Genomic DNA, 21,210 nt, shown 5'->3' on the forward strand with positions numbered 1-21,210 from the left:
AAAAATGTCTGTCCGTCTTGCCGTAACACATAATACAAGTGGCGAAATTCTCCAAAAGTTGTCCTATACAAATTATTTCATGAATTGTTGTTTTTTCTTTATTTTCTTTTGATTTTATCTAAAAAAAAGGTTTTATTTAGAAACAAATCTTCATATCATTCATCTTCCACTATGTACACTCGCCAGTTTGGCCGCAACGTAAACAATTCGTCTTCGGATCCGTCTTCATCTTCATCTTCGGCCTCGCTTCCACTCTGTCTGCAACCTAACAGTTGGTGAGATCTAGCGGAACGTTGTATGTAAATGTGTAAAAGAGCATTTTGCTTCTACAGATTTTCATTCCTTTCGTATTGTCAAGCGGGGTAAGAATAACATTTAAATAAACCCTCCAAATTACAACTTTATTTAAATGTTTTTGGTATGGTAAAAATGGAGAAGCCAACGCCAACTAAAATGATGCGATCGCCACTAGATTTTCTGGGAGCGCTAAAGTTCCGCCACAAGTAGGAGCATCGGATACCGGCGAATCTTTTACAGAATATTTGACTCGTATGTTCGACAAGAGGTTAAGGGCTTTGATGGCGGAATTTAAGAATCAAATGCATGCAATGCAGAACGTTTTCATTACCAATAATCAGCAACTTCAAACCAGTGTACAGAATTGCAAAATGAGTTCCAAAAAGTCCAGGGAAGAACAGCGACGTTTCTTCAGCAAAGCGAGGGGGATAATGCGACACATGGTACAGCAGAGTCTCCAGGAGAATTGCAGTCAGGACCCACCATTCACGCAGAGCAAGTTGAGGGAGCTGCAACTTCGGAGCCGTTACAACCGTTACTTGGGAGTCAAGACCCGCTTGGTATTTGGTCACAGCCTTCATCGGAAATAACGAGCGATAATCGACAATTTCGCCTTAAGAAAATTTATCCCTTGCCAACGTTTTCCGGTTTGCCTGAGGAGTAGGAAGTGTTTGTAGAAGTCTTTGAAACCACCACTCGATACCTCGAATATTCGAATTTGCACAACGTTATTCGGCTACGAGATGTGTTAAAGAACAGAGCAAAAGAAACTGTGGAAGCACTCCTCGCGAATTCTAACAATGTGGCAACAATAATGGAGAATCTGCAAGCCACTTATGGTCGCCCTGAACAGCTAATGAAGAGCCAAATTAAAAAGGTGCTAATGATGCCAACAATAGCCGATGATAATTTAGAGTCGTTGGTAAATTTTGCAACACAAATGAATAATATGGCACCGTTTTTAAAGAATTCTAAAGGGGAGCATCATTTGTCTAATCCTACATTATTGAGTGAGCTTGTTGGGAAATTGCCAGTGCAGAAGCAAATGCAATGGGCAGAGATGTGCTTGCAGGTGTGCTCGTCCTTAAGTTATTTGTTTGTGTTATTTTATGGCCTTATAACAATTATATTCAACAATTTTTATTGAGCTTGAGGCCGGTTTTAATGAAAAACTTACTATGGAAAAGCAACAATAATTTGAAAAAATGGTAGAAGTGATAGCTATTTGGGAAATCACCACATTTCCTCATCAGACTTCTTTCAGTAGGATTCGAACCGACGATCCCACTGACTCAGCCAGTTGCCTACGCACTGTGCTAAGTTCGCCTTCTAAATTATCGTTGGTTTTTTCCTACTTTTTCCATTTGTTAAGCCAACACAATCAAGCGCAGCTATTCCGCTGCGATTCACACTTGATCATGTGGTTGTTGGTTTTTTGTTGGTTTTTGTTAATAATTCTATTTTTAGAATGTTTAACTCTTAGGTTCCACAATAAGTTTTTCATTAAAAACGGCCTCAAGGTCAATAAAAATTGTTGAATATAATTGTTATAAGGCCACAAAATAACAATAACAAATAACTTAAGGACGAGCACACCTAAAAGTTAAACGTTCTAAAAATATAATTATTGGGCCTGAGCACACTAGCCTGCTCAGTCGGACTGAGCAGTCCACCACTCCAACGCAACACCGGACTCGGTAGGTGGGCGCAAACAGGTTTCAGTTTTGTATACATGCACTACGCATGATTGTGTTAGTGCATGTGACACATGCAAACAAAACGAAATAGAAAGCATGTTTTCTATGTGTGCGTGTCAGTCCACCGTCAATCCGCGATTTTCGCGGAGTGAAATGAGCGATGTAAACTCGAACTCTCTTCCCCCTCTTATCCACACAAAACCGGTTTTAGACGGACTGAGCAGTCCAGTGTGCGGAGGCCCATAAAAAAAAACAACAACCACATGATCAACTGAATTGCAGCGGAATAGCTGCGCTTGATTGTAGTTGGTTTAGCATGTGAAATAGTGGAAACAAGCAACAAGAATTAACAAGGCGAACTTAGCACAGTGCCTAGGCAACTGGCTGAGTCAGTGGGATCGTCGGTTCGAATCCTACTGAAAGAAGACTGATAAGGAAATGTGGTGATTTCCGAAATAGCTATCACTTCTACCATTTTTTTAAATTATTGTTGTCTTTCCACAATAAGTATTTCATGAAAACCGGCCTCAAGCTCAATAAAAATTGTTGAATATAATTGTTATAAGGCCATAAAATAACAAAAACAAATAACTTAAGGACGAGCACACCTAAAATTTAAACATTCTAACAATAGAATTATTAACAAAAACCAACAACCACATGATCAAGTGTGAATCGCAGCGGAATAGCTGGCGAACTTAGCACAGTGCGTAGGCAACTGGCTGAGTCAGTGGGATCGTCGGTTCGAATCTTACTGAAAGAAGTCTGATGAGGAAATGTGGTGATTTCCGAAATAGCTATCACTTCTACCATTTTTTCATATTATTGCTGCTTTTCACAATAAGTTTTTCATTAAAACCGGCCTCAAGCTCAATAAAAATGTTTGAATGTAATTGTTATAAGGCCATAAAATAACAAAAACATTTTTTTTTATTTATTTTAATATTTTAGAAGTTTCACACCACACGTTGAATTCTTTAATTTGCCTTATGCAATGTTACCGGTCGATCGGCTCATAAACATATTTTTACACGTTTTGATTACGCACGTTAGTCTCAATCGCCGAGACCAGAACCATTGCGAAGTGCCACGCGCCAAGAAACCGAAGTTTTGTTTCCAAAATCTTGTTCAATTACATACACGTTTACTTATAAGTTTAATTATTTCCGTTTGTTTCTAATTTGTATAATTTCGCACTAAGTAAATTTAATGACATACACTTCTATTTGTTAGTTAAATAATGTAAGAAAAAAAAATTTTGTTTAAAAGTTTAGGTCACGTTTGGCACTCAAAGCGTCGTATTTGGTTCAATAGCAAACGCGGCGGGAATAGATTTATGTACAAAATCTCGCTCGATCTTGTCCGTGGCCGTGTGGAGCCTTCTGTTCCCACAAGTGTAGTTATGTATGTTAGGTAGGACTGTTGTATATTTCCTGCTCACGTTCTGTTTCAGCTTACATCGCCGCTTGTTGGTACCATCATCGGTGGATTAGCGAGGTGCGTGAAACAACTCTGTTATTTAACATACGCAGATACATATATTAATATGCGCCCAGACATGCACATATATATTGTTGTGTTTTCGATTTATATTTTAATTTTGCATCCTCGCGTTGAATCATTTTGCGAGATACTTTGCAAAATACGATGTTTTAAGTGTTGAAGTATATTACGGTAGTCGAGAAAAAAAGGAAAAAAACCTAGGAGTGCATTTCAATAGAATTTTCCCGTATGATATACATTTTCATTTAGTGTTATATATATATATATATATTTTTTTAATTCCTTTTAGATTTTTCTTAGTATGTTATTTTAAATTCTAGGTGAAGGGATACTAGTTAAAATGGCGTGTTAATCCCTCTTCTTGTTCTGACAGGACTGGTTTTCTACCGCTTTCCCACTTTTCGCAGTATTATCTTAAGTTTCCGTTTCCTCTATCCGGCATGACTCCTTTTTTTTGATTATGGCATGAGGCTAAAAGGAACGGCAAGAACCACGACAAGGGCTGACGAGCTAAAGCCGGGCTACAACCACGCCGACACACCGTGACTTCAGGTCCAGTACAAGCAGTTACATAATACTACTAAGAATTGCTTGCAGAGCTTTGTGTTGTGCTCCTTTATGGGGAGCATTTTCGCCTCGTCATGCAGGTGGTCAAGCAAACGCAGTAAAAAGAGTAAACCGCTCAGTTCTCCAAATTATTAGGTCATACCAAGGTGTATTACACAAGGTGGTGTTGGGGCGACAGCTTAGTTTTTCGCCGTGGAGGCCATTACGTCAAAATGATGTGTTTGTTGTTACTCATACCAATGACAGTATGGACATCAGCGTATAATTTGTTAGTGTATTTTTTTACTTATATACGGCCAACACCACCTTGTTAAATGCGCCTTGGGTCATACATTGGAGAGGACCAAAAGAATTTGGACCAATATGCCAGTGATGCCGCCTTTGCCTTGAGGAACGCAGTACATGCCGCAACAGGCAAAACCCCTTACTACACAGTTTGCGGGATTCCGATGGTAAGCACGGGCCGTCTACGATGTCCTACCCAAGTTGGGATCGGTTAAAGACTCAGACTGCACCATAGACGTGGGAGTGGACAGGCAACAAATTTCGCGAAACAAGATAGCAGTAGAGCTAAAACGAGCTCACGAGGCAGGGGAGAAAACATATAACCTGAGAACAAAGGAGGTAAAATTCAGAGTTGGGCAATGGTATATCGTCGCAATTTCAAGCAGAGTTCGCGTGTTGATAACTATAACGCCAAGCTCGCACCAAGACATATCCAGTGCGTAGTCCTACGTACAATAGGAAATTCATTGTTTGAATTAGGGGGCTGGAAGGAAATTAGGTATACTAGTATCGCTTAGTTGTCGAAATTCGACATCTTTTTTATACACTTTTAAATTTCACCTGTCACCAGTACTAACTCTTTTATGCGAATTACTATTTTGAAGTCCACCAGCATAATTTATAGCGAATTTACAGGAAAACTTAAAAACGAATTATGAACGCTAACACCGGATTGATTAATGCTAATTCTACCAAGTCTCCTCCTCAGTAGCTTTTGAAAATATACCGAAAAAGGAACCTCGACTTTCATTTATAAAAAATATGCATATGTATTTGTATGTATAGATGAGATGCTCATCATTGACTAATATGTCAAACAATTCAGACTGTAAAAAAGCCCGTAAGTACGGTATTGACAACATATCGATGGCTGAGTGGAAGATCGACCTATCTCGGCAGCCAGTTCGAAAACACTCTATCTCAAAAAACTTTTCAAGAACGCCCTATTTCAGAATTCGTTTCAAAAACGCCCTATCTCAGCTGCCGATTCAAAAACGCCCTATATCAGCACATTTTCAATACATTTTGAAGTGAGATAGGGCGTTTTTGAACCGAATTTTGAGATAGGGTGTTTTTCAATTAAATTCTGAAATAGGCCGTTCTTGAAAAGTTTTTTGAGATAGAGCGTTTTCGAACTGGCCGCCGAGATAGGTCGATCTTCCACTCAGCCATCGATATGTTGCTGTGTCAAATTTCAGGACGTTAGCATAGGTGGTTACGGAGATGACCGATAAGAGAATTCCTGTTTGAATGGGCGGTGCCACGCCCTCCTTTCCAAAATCTACCACTCTTCGCCGTAAGTACGGTATTAACAACATGTGTTTCTGTGTCAAATTTCAGGACGTTAGCATAGGCGGTTACAGAGATGGCCGATAAGAGAATTTCAGTTTGTATAGGAGGTGCCACGCCCACTTCCCCAGTACCTACCATTTTTTACCGTAAGTACACTCAGAAAAAGGTTTAGTTATAATTACCAAGATTTGGTTATAGTGGCTAAGTGGCATAGTTGGATATGGCGAAATAAATATCTAGTTCACGAAAGTCTGCAATTTACTTGAGACTTCTAGTTGAGACAAATGTATATTTGTTAATAATTACAAAACAACTACCTTGAGTGGACAATATTATTAGTTGAATAAAATCATTGTTGAGCAAATATAAACAATGCTTTTGTTGATACAAGTTTTCAATTAATTTTGTGAACTAGCTGTAGACGTGAATCAGCTAACCGTTTATTATTCGAAGAAAAAGTTTCAGTTTGACACAAATAAAAAATGACTCGATCGTTTTTGTGTTTACTTTCTTCTTTTATTTGCATATATTAAGCATAAAAAATACATACATATTTACATAAATAGTTACTAGTGTAAATAATACATATGTATATGGTTGTAAGAATTTCCTAAAAAGAAACGATGAAACAGGAATAGTCATTCGAAAACCCAGGTCAATATCTGCTGGAAGTGCTGGTTTAAGTATACTGCTTTGCTTTTTCCTGGGCTAAATAGGTACTTTCAAATTATAATTGACATAAATTATATATCCACTGAGAAACACCGGTTGGCATCAAACTTTACATTCTTAAATAAATATGCGCACACCGAAACAACTCGCGGCGATGGCTAAACTGAAAGTGAGACAAACAAGCCTGGGCATGTCATAGCACCCATTTTTCTTTCTCTACCTAGCGCAGTGATCGACATGCCATAGCTTACTGAGCGCTCTGTGACCACACGCGTGTTTCACCCATATATGAACAGCGGTAGCGGAGCAATGATTTCCACGCACATAGTCTCATTAATTGAATCGCTTTTATGCAATGGTCAGCATACTAGCGCATTCAAATGATTCAATAAGTGGGACTGTGGGCATTGCTTAGCTGGCGCTCTTCGTATGTGAAACACACACGTGCTCAGAGAGCGCTGATCATTATTTAGGGGTGGCTCACAAGCATGAATATGTTCCGCTCTCAAACCAAATCGTTGTTGCCTTAACTAAGATTTGGTAACTAAGACTAAACCATGTGTTGAAAGAAAGCTTATGTCTATTAGCAGAGCTTAATGACATCCTTTTATGAACCATACGTTAAGTTGAATGGAATTTGTAGAAATATGCTTCAAAAAAATATTTATTACTATTTACCAAACCCTTCAACTAAATTAACGATTTGGTACAACCTAGATGAATATTAGAAGCTTTAATATATTTAGTTATAATTACCAACCCATGGTAATAGTTCCCAATCCTTGGTCACAGTTCCCAAATATTGTCAAAATTCAGGAACTAAATATCTTTAGTTGGCGAAACTAATCCTTTTTCTCAGTATAGGGTATTTACAATCTATGCATCTGTGCTAAGTTTCAGTTCCCCAGCATAATTCGTTTTAGAGATATAGTGGTTTTCACATTTTAGTCTATATGACAGATGCCACGCCCCTTATATATCGGTATTAACATTTCTAGATTAGAGGAAGTTAGATCCTTTAAATCGGTGTATGTTTCATTGAAATCCAGCGAAGGGTGCCTTCAAAAAAGGGATTGCAAAATTTTCTTGTGGCGTATTTATATATATGTAGATACCGTGCAATGGGGTATAGTCAATGCGCTGGGTATGCAGTTACAGTTGCATGGCTATACTCAATCCCGACTCTTGCGTCCTCGTTCGCGCACTCTGGGCAACGTGAGCAACCCATGTGCGAGATGCGGTAACCAATCCGAGTGGAGCCTTGAGTCACGGCAGAAAGAGAGGGAGCTTCGGTGGGGCCACTCTGACTTATTCGGTTTAAGGGCTCACTGAAGTCTGCAGCGTCTGTTCACCAGTAGGTGCGGCTGCAAGCGGGTGTCTGCTTGGAGCAAGCGGCTCGCTATATAAACGTGTATTTGGTTGCGAAACCACCCCCGTCCCAGCAATGGGTTGTGCGCTGGGCTTGGGACCCGCCACGTAAAAACCACTTCCAGTGAAGAAGCAAGGCAAAGCCTCGGATGAGACCCCCCCTTATGATGACGACCACGGCAAACGTTTAAAGGACTACGATTTGAGGGCATGCACCTGGAATGTCCGGACCCTTAATGGGGAAGCTGCCTCTGCCCGGCTGGTTGATGTCCTCGTAAGGACAAAAGCTGACATCACCGCCATCCAAGAAATGCGTTGGACGGGGCAAGGCAAACAATGTCTGGGGCCTTGCGACGTCTACTACAGCTGCAATGTAAAGGAGCGCAAATTCGGAGTTGGATTTGTGGTGGGAGAGAGACCTCGTCGCCGAGTACTGTCGTTCACCCCGGTGGACGAGCGTCTAGCCACAATCCGCATCAAAGCGAGATTCTTCAACATCTCGCTCATCTGCGCCCATGCCCCGATGGAAGGGAAGGATGAGGCTTCCAAGGATCTCTTCTAAGAGCGCTTGGAGCGCACGTACGAGCGCTGCCCCCGCCATGATATCAAAATCGTGCTTGGCGACTTCAATGCCAGGGTGGGCAAAGAAGGGATCTTTGGAACCACCGTCGGAAAATTCAGCCTCCACGACGAAACGTCCGACAACGTATTGAGGCTGATAGACTTCGTCGGGGCCCGAAACATGGTAGTATGCAGTACTAGGTTCAAGCATAAAAAGATTCATCAAGCTACCTGGCTGTCTCCGGATCGAAAAACGAGAAACCAAATCGATCATGTTGTGATAGACGGAAGGCACGCTTCCAGTGTTTTAGACGTACGCACACTCCGAGGCCCAAACATAGACTCAGACCACTATCTTGTTGCAGCCAAGATACGCACCCGCCTCTGTGCAGCAAAAAATGTGCGCCCAAATATGCAAGGAAAGCTTAACGTCGAAAAGCTGCAATCACAACAGACAGCCAGCGCTTTCGCTACTCGACTCTCACACCTGCTCTCAGAAAGCACTCTTCAACAAACCGACATATGCGAGCAGTGGAACCACATTTCCCGCTCATTAAGTACCGCCGCCGAAGAAGTAGTCGGATTTCAGCGAGCCCGAAAGAACAACTGGTACGATGAGGAGTGTCAGGAAGCAGCAGAGAAAAAAGATGCCGCCTACAGGGCCACGCTGCGATCGGGCGCAACGCGCGCTATGTGGGACCGCTATAGGGATCTGAAGAGGGAAGCGAGACGTATTTGCCGCAACAAGAAGAGAGAGGCAGAAATACGTGAGTGCGAAGAGCTTGAAATGCTGGCCGACAGGAGGAACGCCCGAAAATTTTACCAGAGAGTTAGGCGACTTACGGAAGGTTTAAAGACCGGGGCGCACTCCTGTAAGAACAATAATGGCGACCTAGTAACTGATGTCCAGAGCGTACTTAAATTATGGAGGGAACACTTTTCCGCCCTACTAAATGGTAGCAGCACGGAAAGTTGTGGAGAAGAAGAACCCGAGCCCGCAGTCGATGATGACGGAGTCGACGTTCCACCGCCTGACTATGATGAGGTACGTATAGCAATAACGCGACTGAAAAACAACAAAGCCGCTGGAGCTGACAGCCTGCCAGCTGAGCTATTCAAGTACGGCGGCGAGGAGTTGATAAGGTGCATGCATCAACTCTTGTGCAGAATATGGTCAGATGAACGCATGCCCGACGACTGGAATTTAAGTGTGCTCTGCCCAATCCACAAGAAAGGTGACCCCGCCATTCGCGCCAACTACCGCGGGATCAGCCTTCTAAGCATAGGTTACAAGGTCTTATCGAGCGTATTGTGTGAAAGACTGAAGCCCACCGTCAATGAACTGATTGGGCCTTATCAGTGTGGCTTTAGACCTGGCAAATCCACCATAGACCAGGTATTCACAATATGCCAAATCTTGGAAAAGACCCGCGAGAAAAGGATCGACACTCACCACCTATTTGTCGAATTTAAAACCGCTTTTGACAGCACTAAAAGGAGTTGCCTATACGCCGCTATGTCTGAATTTGGCATCCCCTCAAAACTCATACGGCTGTGTAAAATGACGTTAAGCAATACCATCAGCTCCGTCAGAATTGGAAAAGACCTCTCCGAGCCGTTCGCCACAAAACGGGGTTTCAGACAGGGCGACTCCCTTTCGTGTGACTTCTTTAATCTGATGTTGGAGAAGATAATAAGAGCTGCAGGACTGAACCGCTCAGGAACAATTTACTACAAGAGCGTGCGATTGCTGGCTTATGCCGATGACATCGACATCATCGGTAACAAAAACCGCGAAGTTCTGCCTTTTCCAAGTTGGATAGGTAAGCAAAGCGCATGGGTCTGGTGGTAAACGAGGACAAGACGAAGTATCTCCTGTCATCAAACAAACAGTCAGCACATTCGCGCCTTGGCACCCACGTCACTGTTGACAGTTACAATTTCGAGAAAGTAGAGAATTTCGTTTACTTGGGAACCAGCATTAACACCGATAATAATGTCAGCATTGAAATTCAAAGTAGAATCACTCTTGCCAACAAGTGCTACTTTGGACTGAGTAGGCAATTCAGGAGTAAAGTCCTCTCTCGACGTACGAAAACCACGCTCTATAAGTCACTCATCATGCCCGTGCTGGAATATGGCGCAGAAGCATGGACAATGACACCATCCGATGAGGCGGCTCTTGGGGTGTTTGAGAGAAAGATTTTGCGGAAGATTTACGGTCCTTTACGCGTTGGTGACGGCGAGTACCGCAGACGATGGAACGATGAGCTGTATGAGCTTTACAACGATATGGACATAGTGCAGCGAATTAAAATACAGCGGCTCCGCTGGCTTGGTCATGTCGTTCGAATGGACACCGACGCTCCAGCTCTGAAAGTATTCAACTCGGAACCCGCTGGTGGTAGCAGAGAAAGAGGGAGGCCCCCACTGCGATGGAAAGATCAGGTGGAGAAGGACTTGGCTTCACTTGGCGTTTCCAATTGGCGTCAGTTGGCACAGAGGAGAAACGACTGGCGTGCTTTGCTGAACTCGGCCAAAATCGCTTAGGCGGTTACAGCGCCAAAAAAGAAGAAGAAGAAGAAGAAGAAGAAGATACCATGCAAAAGATATTTTTCTACCCGAGCGCACTTGTGCACAAGGGTATTATAACTTTGTTCACATAACGGTTGTTTGTAATAGGCAAAACGAATCGAGATAGATATAGACAAATGTATACATAAATGATCACAATGAAAAGAGAAATCGATTAAGCGGTGACTGTCTGTCCGTCCGTCCGTTTGCGCTCACGATAACTAGAGTAAAAATTGAGATATCTTACGAATCTTGGTATGTGCACTTCTTTCGGGCGTAGGACGGACGGTATTGAAAATAGGCAAAATCGGACAATAATCACGCCTACCTCCCATATAACGGTAATTTTAGGAAATACGAAAACTGCGATATTTTAGTAACTACTGAAGATTATTCACTGAAAATTGATATTTACAATAATTTTTAGATGAAAAATAAGCATATTATAAATATTTGTAAAATGGGCGTGGCCACGCCCACTTATGGTTACATGTGTATATCTTGGTGGCCGATGCACCAATTTCTTCCAAACTTTTAAAATCGGACAATAACCACGCCCACATCCCACATAACGGTAATTTAATTGATGCTTGAAATAAGTTTTTACCAAGAAATGCATTTGTGGTAAAATTTGGGAAAATGGGCGTGGCACCGCCCACTTATGATCACATATATGTATCTCGGTAACCGTCGTACCAATTTGTACCAAACCCGGTATGGTTATTGTGCTATCCACACAAAAGCATTACGTTAAAAATTATTGACATCGGATTAAAATTACGGCCGCTTTTCATATAGATAACGGTAAATTTCAGAAATGCTTGAAACTTCAATATTTCGAAATTTAAGGACGCTAATTTACTCAAAATTGATACTAAAAACAATCCCTTGAAATGAAGTAACATTGTTTGGAATTTTGGAAAATGGGCGTGATATCGCCCCCATATGACTGTATAAGATTATCTCATTATTTCTAACTGAACGTTCTATCGAAGATGTTTAAAATAGCGGTAAAAGCAGCCCGGCTTACAATGTAGTGGTAGTTTTCGGAAAGGTGGAAAACATATTTTTAATACTTGCGCCGGGTATTTAATGTTCGGCTCCGCCTGAACTTAGACTTTCTTACTTGTTATTAGTTAATTTAATTTTGTGTTTGAAGTATGCAGGTCTTGGTATACAACTTTATGTATACAGCTTAGTGTTTGTCATATCTTACCAGCATTTCCCACTGTTACATTGAACTTTTGTAAAGCCCGGCGATGAATTATGAGTCGAGGCCACACATTGGGCTAGAGAGGAGACAGAAACGGGGTAGTTACAAAATGAAAAAAGGGCGAAAAGGCTGCGTCTGAATTTTTTTTCGCACACGCCCCATGATGCAGACACCATCGGCAGATGCGAGCCTATAGCCGCAGTCTGTGGTACATGCAACACTCGCCTTAGCAACATCCATGAAATCACCAAACCATTAGCAACACCAATAAAGTTGCTATGCCTTAGCAACATCCATGAGGTTGCCATATTAAGAACCGTAATATACTGCCAAACTGTAAACCATGTTTGACTTACCCCTGTATTTAGAGGTAGTTTGTGGTACGATAAGCAAAGTAACGGGAAAACCATAGACTCGATCGAACATCTAGTGGACATGACAGTTTTTGCCCCAAACGCCAATTCTCTATTTAAGCCGGAGTGAGCCCAGAAACAGGATCAAATAAAAGTTGCGGTCTTGTGTGGCTAACGCAGGTGCGGTGAGAAAGTTAAAAGTTCCAAGCAAAACAGTCACTAAAAAAAGTGAAAATATAAAGTTATTTTTGTGAAATCAAATTCGTAATAATGGGATTTGTAAAGATTCAGCCACGAAGGGATTCAACGGCGGCGACAAGTAGCTTATCAGAAAAGAGCCCGTTGGAAGTTGAGGTAAGACAATGCCATAGAATAATAATTTATACATATGTATACGTATATTCTAATGGGTACTATTATATATGCATGTAAAGTTCGCACCTACCCATCCATGCACAACATAATGAAACTTGTTAACCGGCAGGGCGTAACTAATTTTATATTTATTTTTGTCACTTTAGGACAGCCGCGGGTTATAGCTCAGAGGGCCGCAACTACGGCCTGAAATACGGCAGGCCGATGAACAACCAGAAACTTACCTGCATAAATCCATCTGTTTGAAGCAGATATTCCCAATAAACAAGCGCGCCATATCTCCAGCGGTCTGGAAACAAATCCAGCAGAGGACAGCAGCAAGCTAGAAACACAGATGAGGTATTAACATAGGTGCCTCTGTTAACTACATGTAGGCACTCGCGCACTGTATACAACGCTAATTGCGGAATTGTGAGCGCGAGCGAAAAGTGCGACTTCGCCGCACCGGGCCGGGAACAGCACACACAAGAAGAGCAAAACAGTGTGCACTCTTTGTACAAATTACGCCCCGACAAAGCCCAAAAAAATTTCTTTTTTTATTAATTTTAATATTTTAGAAGTTTCACACCACACATTGAATTCTTTAATTTGCCTAATGCAATGTTTCCGGTCGATCGGCCCATAAACATATTTTTACACGCTTTGATTACGCACGTTGGTCTCAATCGCCGAGACCAGAACACTCGCGAAGTGCCATGTGCCAAGAAACCGAAGGTTTGTTTCCAAAATCTTGTTCAATTACATACACATTTGCTTATAATTTTAATTATTTCCGTTTGCTTCTAATTTGTATAATTTCGCAGTAAGTAATTTTAATGACATACACTTCTATTTATTAGTTAAATAATGTAACAAAAAAATTAAGTTTAAAAGTCTAGGTCACGTTTGGCACTCAAGGCGTCGTATTTGATTCAATAGCAAACGCGGCGGGAATAGAACTATGTACAAAATCTCGCGCGATCTTGTCCGTGGCCGTGTGGAGCCTTCTGTTCCCACAGGTGTAGTTATGTGTGTTAGGTAGGACTGTTGTATATTTCCTGCTCACGTTCTGTTTCAGCTTACATCGCCGCTTGTTGGTACCATCATCGGTGGATTAGCGAGGTGAGTGAAACAACTCTGCTATTTAACATACGCAGACACACAGATATATATCGTTGTGTTTTCGATTTATATTTTAATTTTGCATCCTCGCGTTGAACCATTTTGCGACATACTTTGCAAAATACGATGTTTTAAGTGTTGAAGTATAATATTAGGGTAGTCGAGAAAAAACCGAGGAGTGCATTTCAATAGAATTTTTCCGTATGATATACATTTTCATTTAGTATTATATATATATATATATTTTTTTTTTTGTAAATTCCTTTTAGATTTTTCTTAGTCATTTAAGATACATCTACATGCGTAAATACAATTATAAATAAATTGTACATTTGAATTGAAAAGAAAGAGGAAACGTGTGTTATTTTAAATTCTAGGTGAAGGGATACTAGTTAAAATGGCGTGTTAATCCGTCTTCTTGTTCTGACAGGACTGGTTTTCTACCGCTTTCCCTCTTTTCGCAGTATTATCTTAAGTTTCCGTTTCCTCTATCCGGCATGACTCCTTTTTTTTATTATGGCTGAAAGGAACGGCAAGAACCACGACAAGGACTGACGAGCTAAAGCCGGGCTACAACCAAGCCGACCCTCCGTGACTTCCGGTCCAGTACAAACAGTTACATAACACTACTAAGGGCCGGTTGATCAATGTCTGGTTATCACTACTTGCCGGTTAAACATTATCGACGTTTTCAACATCATGCATATAATATGTGATCGATAAAGCAGTCGTTGTATTTAATCAGAGCTTCTACCTCCTATTAGTGCTAATCAGACATTGAACAACCGGCCCTAAGAAATGCTTGCAGAGCTTTGTGTTGTGCTCATTTATGGGGAGCATTTTCGCCTCGTCATGCAGGTGGTGTTCTGGCGATATCAGAAGACTTCCAGTTGCTGTCCGAAGTGCTGTGCTTTGTGTCGTCTGCAGCATAACCCACTGCGTCCTACTAGTCCCCGGCGACCACACTGGCGCTGCGTAGTTTAGAACCGGCCGGCCAATTGCCTCTTCTGTTTCCATCAACGTTTCTTCGCCTTTGCCCCAAGTACTGCCGGCTAGCCACATAAGGACTTTGTTGCGGCTCTGTACTTTGTTGACAATTGCGGTTGCGTGCGCGGAGGATGGCATACTGTCAAAGGTTACTTCGAGTATTTTGGGGTTATTCACCGTCGGAATTGGTGTCAAGGTGAATACCCAACGGTAGTCTGACCTCCTTCGTCCAGGTGGTAAACAAGGCCGCAGAAGATTTTTAGGGGAGAGGGTTAGGCTCCTAGCGGTGAAGAAGCGAGGACGCTCGGAAAGATACCCGTTTACTTTCGAGCACAAGTCATCAATTACATTCCCAGACGCCATTATCGAACAATCGTCAGCGTAAGAGACAATCGAGACGGTCTCTGGTGGTTGAGGGACTTGGAAATATAATAGTTAAACAGTAATGGGGAGAGGGCACCACCCTGTGGAACCCCCTGTTTTATTTTTCTAGGTTTACTCAATTTGTCTCTAAACATTACTGACGAGTGTCGACCACTCAGATAATTCGCCGACCACCGTGTGAGCCTCTGTGGGAGACAGGAGGCCTCCATGTTTTCTAGCAGTGTGGAGTGACTGGCTGTATCAAACGCTTTTGAAAGATCCAACGCTAATAGAATAGTTTTCTCACAAGAGCGGTTGCGGTTTAGGGCACGTGTTATCTGAATGTTATGGTGTTTGGTGGTTTGGTTTGGTTGTTGTTGTGCTGTGCAATTTACGGAAACCATGCTGATGCTTCGCTGGGGTCAGGTGGTTCGTAAAACATGGGAGTAGCAAGAAGGCCTCTAGTGTCTTCGCTACCGGGCAAAGGACACTCCTTTCGGACGACAAGAGTCTCCTTTGTTGGATGGTTTCCCCGGTTTGAGCAGTGGTACCACTCTCCAGATGTTTGGAATGACGAGAGTGGCCATCGGCAGGTTGAGAACCTTGACTAAATAGTCTATTCCCGCAGCACCAACATTTATCAGCATCAACAGGCATATTCCGTCGGTTCCCATGGCTTTGGATGGCTTAGTTGTTGGCAGTTTGTGCAGCCTTCTGGTCGGCTAAAATAGCTCGCGCATCGCTCCGGGCTTGACGACGCACAGTCGCCGAAAGATATTTCGACCCTGTCGTCGCGCTTCGTCGGATTGGACAGTGACCTCACGGTTAACCAAAGCTTACTCACACAAGAGGTGAAGTTGCAAGGCTTCAGATGCTCTTCCCACTTTTTCCGCTTATTTACGTTCACAAGCTGCCGAATCTCCATGTCGAGATCCCTGATACGGGGATTTCCGGGATCGGCGTGGCGAAGGTTGCCACGCCCATCGGCTAAAACAGCCGCTTCAGCAGAAAAGTTTGGACGGGGGTCCGTTTTGCGTCCTGCTGGTACGAAGCGAGCTGCAGCAGCAGTGGCAGCCCTGCGGAACTTACGTTCGCCTAGGTGAACGTCGGTTGGTGTGGGAAGGGCAGCGAAGGTGCTTTCAGTAAATTCAGTGAATTCATACGGTTTTCACCTCTGAGGAGCGCACCTATTTCAGGGTGATATCTTGCTGGTCAACTAGTAACAGGGGGTATATAAACGTTAAATATTTCGAGCTCGACATTGCCTGACCGGATAGCAATGCCCCGAGATTCTAGGATGGTATCCGTGCGGTCAATGCACGGTGTGGTGCGTGATGAACACAAAGTCACCACCATTATCTCGGTCGCGATATCGACGGTGCACGTTGTACCCAGCGCAATTGAACAATGTTGAATTGCCATGCAACTTCGCCTCTTGGACCGCCGCTATCAATATTCCATGCCTTCCCATGAAGACGGTTATCTCCTCGATCTTGCTCTAAAGTCCGTTGCAGTTGAATTGAAGGAGCTTCGTAGGGATCGGGAGACGTGTTGTTATGCGGGGGTGAGGGGAGTGTGTTGCCTGGCCGTCATTGACTCTGTGCGCTGCTGTGGAGGGTGCCACCCTGTGGTGGTAGTGGGTGGCGTCGCAATCGGGGCTTGCGACCGTGCAACGCAAAACGGGCCATGGCACCAGCCATGGCAGGTGTTGCACTTGACTGATGTCACATTACGGAACCAGGAGTTGTTGGCGCGGCGTGTGGGTGGTCGTGCGGTTGTGTGGTCTGTCGTTGGGGTGGTGTGGTCTATTGTGTTGTGTTGTGGTGCTGTGGTGTTTGTGTTGACATGCTTAGGTGGACTGGGGTTGGCCGTGGAGGCAGCTCTGTTTGAGCAGCAGGGGGCCACAAATGATGTGGTCCACCGCCGATGAGTCCGTAGGCCTGAGCAGACTCTGAGATGACTCCACCCGTTGCAAGCATTGCACTTGACTGAGGTGGAGTTGTGGTGTAGACGTCTTTGGCATACACAGCAGGTGTAAGTTTCTGGCCCAGGGTTTGATTTGATGTCAGCCCTGAGCAGAAGACTACGTAGTAGATGTAGCCCTATGGACGAACAACTTCTGAGATATTTCACCGACCTAAACGGGGTTAGATCGTCGAAACAACAGCCCTTGGTCGGGTAACGCGATTTTCGCCGAATTTGTATAAGATTTTAAAAATGCTGCAAATTCAATAAAATACTTGCAATTAATGTATTCTCCTGATATGAACAATTTAGATATATAAGCATTAGACATTTTGTGGTTGTTTTGTGCGCATTTTAGCATTTTTTACAAATCTTTCAGGTCAGTAATATTGTTATGAGCATACAAATGTCTTTACCAGACAGGTGAAAGTGGAATCGTTTACATTCACTGTGTAAATAGACAAAAAGTAGTGTCGGAAAGTTTGATTTTCGGAAATAAAAACTCTTGAGTTTGACAGACTTGTGCAAGGGACTTGCACTTGCCACGCCTAACAGCTACTTAACAGAACTTTTACAAAGTAAACCCGGGAGAAATTTTAACCACGCTGAAGTTTAGCAATAGTTGTGTTCGTTTGGAGAAGACAATAAAAATTAGCCAGCAACAAAATTCAGAGAATAAGGTATCTTAAAGCATAGACAGACGAAAACGTTGATCCGGATTAACGCCGCAATTGATCTGATCAAAATTTTGCCTTGACAGACGGCAGTAATGCAGACTAACGAACCGCGAGGTCGTAAGTTCGAATCCCACGGCCAGTAGAATATTCATTTAATTTTTTTTGTTGGTTCAATTATGACTATATTTTTTTTAAGTTCGTTTTAGTTAGTTGTTTTTGACTTTTTTAGTAAAATTAAATTCTAAAAATTTAAATAAATAAAAAATGTGAAATAAAATAAAACAAACAAAAATAAAATAAAAAACAATTAAATATATAAATCAAATAAAATTTAGAAAAATAAAAGAAATAATAAAAACAAAATTTGTTTGGCAATCGCTCCAACCGAGGATCGACCTGGGACCTACAGGCTTGTAGTACGCAGCTCTCACCACTCGGCTACCACGGATGAAGGAACCCGTCGCTTTATTTGCTCAGTTAGCGTAGAACACAAAGAAACTGCAAAACTAGCATAGACATCCACCCTGTCGTCGGTAATGCAGTCACCGAAATAAGTTCTTATTCATTTTAAATTGGATTCCTATTTGAATTAGTATTAGTGACTGTATTACCGACGAAAAGGTATATGTCCATTAAACTGCATCACCAAAAAAAGTTGCGGTTTTTCCGCCAGGATTACAAAATCTATTATATTTTAAGACGTCCACCAAAATATTTCGTAAAAATATTAGGATTTAAGTGAGCTGGACCGATTTGGAAATACCTCCAAAAATGGAGATTTTATGAATAAAAGTAGTTTCTTAAAGAACTTCTTGAAAACAGTCCCCTCAGATGACAAAACAGATTAAGCTTAAAAAATTTGCATACAAATATTTAAAAATCTTGTCAACGGAATCGTAAGAATGAGATTTTTGATGCTGTTTTTTACCTATTGATCATTGAATGATGCAGTCTAATTTTGCATTTTCCCTGTATTCTACGCTCTCTGAGTTTTGGTCAGTGTTGCCATCGAAAATTCCCTTGAGCCGAGTTAAGTTTGGGAATTATCTCTAGGACTTAATTCGGATCAACTGCAGTTAATTCTCGAGATAATTCCGAATTAACGAGTTGATCCGGATCAACGCTGCCGTCTGTTTATGCTTTTACTCTCCCACAGAGAGAAACTTACCCAGTTTAGCGGGAACAGAAATTTGCAAGCTTCACTGCCAGCTAGCGTCCACGGTTGTATTTCGAACATAATATATATATTTTTAATTATTTCAAGTGGAAAGCAAACCAGGACCTATACGTATATTTCTTCTTATTCAGATTGTCTTCAGCATACGCTTCAATTTATTTGTGGTAGTCACTGTCGGATTTCCTATATCGACAGTGGTGTCGACTGCGTTCCGATTGCGTGAACAGCTTTTTCAGCCCCGTGCTTGTTTATTCAAATTATTGTTAACAAAAATGCTACCGTGTGCCGCAAACCCGCTTGCAAATTTTTGCTGGCAAAAATTTTCGCACCACGTATTTGTACCTCCCCTCCAAATGAAGTGCCAAAATTGTGCTCTCTCCTTGCCAGTTTTTCAAGTTTTTGGACCAAACGAACTCGATTTGGTAACAATTGGTACATGCTTGAACAAGTTTTTTGCATAGCGAACAGAACTAATACCTGTATGGCGAATGGTTATATACGTGAGAGTAAATTAAGACAAACACTTCCAATTATGAATTTGTATTTGAAATCAAACTGTTATTTTTAATATTAAAAATTAGCGTACACTTTGTATTAAAACGGCATCTCTTTATATTATGAAAATATTATGCACTTTTATAATTAATTGTGGGTCATAAACATAATTTTTCGTATCTTACTACTTACAAATACATTTACAATTATATGCTCTTCCTTTGCTTCCCTCACATTTTTTACAATCTTTTTAATAATATTTCCTTTGATTATTCTCATTTTATATTAAAACATATTTACTTAAATATGCAGGTTATCTACACTTCATTCAAAATCTTTTTCGTATAGCACCTTAGTATCACGTTCTTTACACATAATTTATTTTACTTTTTTTTAAAACTTCATCAATATTGTTTTTACACCTAATAAATTTCGAACGCTATCGTTGTATTTAATCAAAACAACCTTTGAAGCGCATATATTTATTTTTTCCCCAGCGCATAGAAGTTGCAAACACGTTGCTCTCTCCAAAAAATCTGACAGCTTAAGTTCCCTCATCAGACTTTTGTGTGCGGAAGACGCTGATGAAGAAGGTGGATATATCTACAAAGAAGTATTCCGTTGGTATCAAGTACACGAATTAATTAGTAAATTTATGCCACTCACCTTATTCAAAAGAGTATCTTTAGATTTTACTTTGAGCAAGTTGCACAAATCACTCAACAGAACCCATTTGTCAGTGCCTTCGTCTTTGAGTAAATATAAGGGTGGTAGCAAAATATCTGCCTCCTCAAATTCGAATATTTCCCCTTCGCTGTCCGAATTTTCTACCAAAATTTCCGGCTTGTTGTCATTATACAATCGAACAGAGTTAAATCGGCCAATATTGTCAAGCACGACTGCACAATTTTCCATCATAGTCTTACAATTATTGCCCGCCTCTACATACGAATTTAATTGTTTTTTGTTCGTTATCGAATTAGATACTGAACTTTTTCTAAGAGCTCTGCTCATATCACATATAAAATTCGGTGCTCCTCCGAATATATCATAACCATATATTGAAGAATCTGTAAAGAGAACAATTACATTATTAGAATAAAAAATGAAAAGCTGTAAACCCATTTTATAAATACATAAGTAGCTCACGAAAAATGTCAGCTTTTTGAGGTACTTAGGCGGGTTGGCTAGTTAAAAAAATGCGGGTACTTAAGCCAACATAATAATTGATGTAGTTACATATTTTGTTAACTTACATAGATATGTAAATACTTGAATAAAAAGTGAACATTTAATGAAGTAGTAGTGTAGTTTAAAAGCAAGACCGTACCATTATTTAAGATTTTTCAATTAAAATACAGTTCATTCCCTAATAACTATAAAACTACACTGAGAAAAAGAATTAGTTTCGACAACTAAAGATATTTAGTTCCCGAGTTTTGACGCGTGTGGTCACAGGACTCAGTAAGCTATGGCATGTCGATCACTGCGCTAGGTAGAGAAAGAAAAGTGTGTGCTATGGCATGCCCAGACTTGTTTGTCTCAGTTTCAGTTTTGCCATTGCCGCGAGTTGTTTCGGTGTGCGCATAGTTGTTTAAAAATATAAAGTTTGATGCCAAAAGGGGTTTCTCAGTGGATATATAATTCACATGAATTATAATTTGAAAGTGTATTTAGCCAAGGAAAT

At 41.3% G+C, this 21,210-nt stretch overlaps 1 protein-coding gene across 1 annotated transcript in view; it reads right to left on the bottom strand.

Annotated features, from left to right (window-relative positions):
• Positions 1-19,558: 19,558 nt before the first annotated feature.
• The window catches only part of LOC118749732, a 67,562-nt gene continuing 65,910 nt past the window's right edge, over positions 19,559-21,210 (bottom strand). Inside the window, exons 4-5 of the mRNA XM_036484510.1 lie at positions 20,190-20,593; positions 19,559-20,126 (exon numbers count right to left, since the gene is read on the bottom strand). Coding sequence (XP_036340403.1) covers positions 19,917-20,126; positions 20,190-20,593 — 614 coding nt within the window. The 3' untranslated portion in view covers positions 19,559-19,916. The remainder of the gene's footprint in view (positions 20,127-20,189; positions 20,594-21,210) is intronic.

Source organism: Rhagoletis pomonella, unplaced genomic scaffold (assembly GCF_013731165.1).
Source record: "Rhagoletis pomonella isolate Grant_MI unplaced genomic scaffold, Rhpom_1.0 Rhpom_scaffold_00037, whole genome shotgun sequence".
In the NCBI taxonomy this organism is placed as follows: Eukaryota; Metazoa; Arthropoda; class Insecta; order Diptera; family Tephritidae; genus Rhagoletis; species Rhagoletis pomonella.